General features: G+C 34.0%; 1 protein-coding gene across 1 annotated transcript; it reads left to right on the forward strand.

The window, feature by feature from the left end:
• The first annotated feature begins 282 nt into the window (after positions 1-282).
• On the forward strand, positions 283-1851 carry LOC114933283 (2,3-bisphosphoglycerate-independent phosphoglycerate mutase-like). Its single transcript, XM_029305791.1, has 3 exons — positions 283-307; positions 392-661; positions 1229-1851. The coding sequence occupies exons 1-3, from the start codon at positions 283-285 to the stop codon at positions 1849-1851; spliced, it is 918 nt and encodes a 305-aa protein (XP_029161624.1).
• Positions 1852-4887: the final 3036 nt, after the last annotated feature.

The following is a 4887-nucleotide window of genomic DNA, read 5'->3' on the forward strand; positions in this document are numbered from 1 at the left end:
CCATATCTAAATGATCTCATCTCTACATTTCTTACCATAATTTCCGAACACTCTGGACAAAAGAACTTGCCATAAAACACATTTCTACTCGATAAAAACGCCTCAGCTTCGTCTTTATCAAAGAAAAGCTTTAATATTGAAGAGATTGGTGAGATTGACACCATTAAATTTTATTTTACAGGGTGCTGGTAAATAAGTAAATTTAATCCATAGTTAGTATAAACAAAAGTCTTGTACAAATATTTAATAAACCATAACTTTTATTTAAATATCTATTACACGATGCTTCATCCCTTCGAATCAAAAAGTAGGTTACAGAACGTTGTTTCACAACTAAAATAAAAATGTGGAGAAGTGGGACAATCAATGAAAAAAGTGTGTCTTGTGATAGTTGATGAATGGAATCATGATGAAGAGAAATGTGATGGTGTGAAAGATACATCACACCCTTACATCACCCTACTCATTTCGAGATTTCCTAGTTTTCTAATCCATGCACATGGAGAGTATGTGGGACTTTCTCCGGGTAAAAAGGGAAATCTAGAGGCTGGTTACTCAACGATAGGAGCTGGAAGGATAGTTGAGCAAAGTCTAACCAGAATCAACAAGGCTATATCTGAGGGTAAAATGGGGGAATACCTAGATAGAGTTAAATTTGCAGGTAAAGGAGTAATTCACTTGATAGGGCTGGTGAGCGATTCGGGTATTTATTCACACATAGATCATTTAAAGTCTCTCATTGTGAATTGCAAGGGAAGATGTGAGGAAGTATACATACATTGTATAGCAGATGGTGTAGATGTGGGGCCTAGATCTTTTCTAAAATATTTAGAGTCATTGAAAGAATACATAAATGAAGTGGGGTTTGGAGTGATTGTGTCTGTTTCTGGGAGATACTATAGCATGGATGTAGATGAAACTGAGGAATTCACAAATGAATGTTATAATATGATAAAACCTCGAGGGTTTCCAAGATTTAACAAGTATCAAATAATTGAAAATTGTGTTATGTCCAGTTACGCAAAAGGTATTAATGACAACTTCCTTTATCCATGTATTTTTTTACGTGGTGGCTCAGTTTTACCGCAAGAAACAGTTCTCTTCTTCAATTTCAAAGCTTTTGGAATGAGAAAACTAGTGTCTAACATGTTTGTAGATAAATGTAAAATATTTACAATGACTGAATACAGCAAAAATCGTTATATAACACCAATTTTTGATACAATAGAAATTGAGAATAAGCTATCCAAAGTATTGTCTGAAAATGGGTATTTGCAATCTCAGATCACTGATTGGGAAAAACACGAAGACATCTCCCATCTTTTTACTAGTGGGTTGGAAGCATCAATGAGGGAAAGAATATCTTTCTCAAAAATGGCCAGAGAATATGTTCATGATCCAAAGCTAAAAACGAATATTTTGAGGAGTGTGCAGCAATGCATCAGAGAGGTTGAAAAGAACACACCATTCATTGTTTGTAATTTTCCTCCATTAAATGTGGCTAGTCGTGTTGGAGGATGTAAAGTGGACGCGTGTAAGGTTACCGAAATGGTGGATGAGTCCATCGGTGCACTACACAAGATATGTGAAGATAAGGGTTATACGTTGATCATTACGGCGAGCTATGGAAATGTTGAGTGCATGAGAGATGAAAATGGCAATCTCCCCAGGAAACAGCCAACCTACAAAGTGCCGTTAATAATTTGTGACTCTGAAGTAGAACATGAAAAACCCCAAAAAACATACACTAACACAAATTACTCGCTCAAAGATGTTGCACCCACCATTCTTTACATCATGGGAATAGAAATCCCCCCAGAAATGACTGGCCAGTCAATACTTAAGGAATAAGAGGTTGTGTCTCTAACTGTACACCATACCAGCTAATCAAGATTCTCTATTCCTTTATGATGTATCACATCGTAATAGATACAAATGTTAATAACGGGTGTAAATAATGTATGATTCACAAAACTTGTTCTGAAATATATGTGAAAGATAATTAATAAATGTTTCAATCGTTAAATATTCTGAAATGTATGTGTTTTCCTTTGTTGAAGTCTATTTTAAGACATTTTATTTAATTATTTCTTCTCCTACAAATGTAAGTCAATACACTCTCAACCGTCTTATTTTTTGTTATTTCTTCCCCAACTAAAATTTGATTTTTCTCTTCAATTCTTTATCTTCTCCAGTAATTGTATTATTCTGGGATAATTTGTGATTTTAATGTTGTATTCAGGGACTACTCAGTGTTCCACATTGACAGGTCTCTCTAGTTGAAGAGTATTTTTGGTGATGTTTATTGTCCAACATTTAATTGGAAGGTGATAAATTAAATTACTCAGTCACATGAGATATATTAATTTAATGGATAATATATGAGTAAATGGTAAATAATTCCTTTAATGGGTTAATTTAAAGTATTTAAGAAATGGGGTTTCTCAGGAAGTAATGGTACGTATAAGAATATGGGTATTGGATAGAGTTTTTCTAGACAAAGAAAAAATCATCAAGGCTTTGGATAATAGAAAAACAGAAGTATTGAAGATAACAGCATGTTATCTATCACGAGAGTTACTAGAGAATGATATAAGTGATTTAGATTACTTGTCTTTGAAGGTAATATATATCGACAATTGTACTCCTACTGTTAAGAGGACATTAATAGAGCTATTCCGAGAAAATAACATAAAAATAATTGTTGATGGAACACCTCTTCTCCCGAGGAGAAATTCTATTTAAATAAAGCTTCTCTGGGTATGAAATTTAATATTTATTTCTTCGAACAATATACCTGTCCTAAGTGATAAAAGTTAACGATAATCATCTCAGGTCACAAGCACAGCTTAATTACTCTCAAGTTGTAGTGACATACACCTCCCACCAACCACGTTATCTTGCTAGTGACTAATGATGGGGAATGTTATAAAAGAAGTAGATGAGTAGACTAATTCCATAGTGAAAACAAATTTCTTGGTTTTATTTTATTTTTGACAAAACTTGTAAGCATCCAAAGAAGAGAGATTGTATTGCACCTATTTTGAGATGGTAAGTGGATTCAGGGAGAGTTAAGCAAGAGATGAGCTATGTTCCGCCTTATACAGAATCACATCGGGCATAGTAAGATAGAATACTATCTTACCATCTCCCCTCAATAATGTTCTAAGAATCAGATAACACTATCTGTAATCACCATTGCGTATGGAACGGAAGATTGACTCTAAATGTGTATAAACCAGACTTTAATTAAACAGTAGTCATGGTACTTCGTTGTATTGCTTTCTAGACGAAGATGTTGGAATGAAGTTGTGAATGGAACTATTGGAAAGACAACATCAGGGATCACTGATCTAAGCCTTTTAATACTTGTGATATAGTGTGTTTTCGCTATTAAATCTTTAGATAGAAATACAAAAATATTTCTTTTAAAATAAAGTATCAAGTCAATTTAAGATACTCCATGGTTTATATTACAATTTATATATTCCTTGTAATACTTCTCCCAATCAAAATAACGCCTTTATCTATCAATTTATATGGTGGATAAGTCATCTAATTGCATTTTTACATATCACCTCTTGCTATTTCATAAATCAAGTTAAAATCATTTCTATCGCAAAATTGTAGTTTCATCTCTTTGCATCTCTCCAGATATTTCTTATAGCAACAATCAATGTTTATCCCACCAGTAAGTAACTCTCTAACAATTCTATGGTGAATATTATCCCCATCCTTCTGGCACCTTTTATGTTCACACAAAATATCCCCAATTTTAATTTTTGTAATCTCTTTATTTTTCTTTTCCATGTGAGAATGTTTTATCTCCACACAAATCTCATCCTTTTTGTCCTCCCTCTCATTAATATACTTTCTTTTTATGAGATCAAGTAGGTAATCAAAAACCCTTCGTATATCCCCGATATCTCCAAATTTCCTTGATATTACTTCCATCGCTATGTCATCAACTATCTCTACACCTATCTCTTCCCTAATTTTATTCTTGATGATAGAACCTATCTCTTCCGAGGTGTAAGGTTTGAAATAGAGGGTATTTTCAGATACTTCCAGTGTGTTTGATATACTTATCAATTTCTTTTTCTCTTCTTTCACGTGTTTGATCAATGATAAATATTCCTTGCCATTTTCCTTGTAATATCTATCAAATTCATCCACAACAACTATTTTCACCTTTGTTTGTACAATTTTTTGGTAAACATTCCTTACCTTCATTGAGTTCAGATAGAGACACTTCTTACCTTTCAATGCGTTCAATACCGTAGAGGTCTTTCCAGTACCAGGATTACCCGAAATATTTAATAAATACTCAGTAGAGCTTATAAATTCCTTGATCTTAGTTCTTTCCCTCTCCCTCAGATATGTTCTGCCTGGAATCGACCTGCTGAATATCCTCTTGGCCTTTTCCAAGGATTTCATTGGGTATCACTCCAAAGTGTTCTAAATCACAGTATGGAGATTGTGACTGTGGAACCGGAGGATATGTACAGAACGCTGTGAATTCATTGGAAATTCAACCTACACACAAAATATCTCTTGGGGAGGATGCACCTTCCCCGTGGTCATACATTAACCACATTACCTATTAAAACCACTGCTTCACATTTCCACAAATAAAACCACGGAACACAAGAGGAACTGGACCACTAACAAAATGGAGATCATTTCATGTGTAGCAGAAGAGAATGTAATTGTCGATAAGAGGTGGATATGAAACCAAGAAGAAGGAGAATACTCAGAAAAGAAGATGGTATTTGGAATGGAGTTCTCGAAGAATAGAAGTGCTTACAAGATAAAAATAGGAAAGTCAAATACCTCAACGCCTGAGATATTAAAGATGCTGAATATAGAAGATCACTTGCTTCCATG

The sequence above is a fragment of the Nylanderia fulva genome, unplaced genomic scaffold, assembly GCF_048542155.1.
Source record: "Nylanderia fulva isolate GAGA-0341 unplaced genomic scaffold, ASM4854215v1 Scaffold152, whole genome shotgun sequence".
NCBI classification, from domain to species: Eukaryota; Metazoa; Arthropoda; class Insecta; order Hymenoptera; family Formicidae; genus Nylanderia; species Nylanderia fulva.

What these genes read in the sequence shown, in the direction of transcription:
- LOC114933283 (XM_029305791.1), top strand. Translation starts at nt 283, where the DNA reads ATGCTTCATCCCTTCGAATCAAAAA. An exon ending in TCATCCCTTCGAATCAAAAA is followed by an intron (nt 308 to 391) that starts GTAGGTTACAGA and finishes GTCTTGTGATAG; the next exon opens with TTGATGAATGGAATCATGAT. An exon ending in AGATAGAGTTAAATTTGCAG is followed by an intron (nt 662 to 1,228) that starts GTAAAGGAGTAA and finishes TTGATACAATAG; the next exon opens with AAATTGAGAATAAGCTATCC.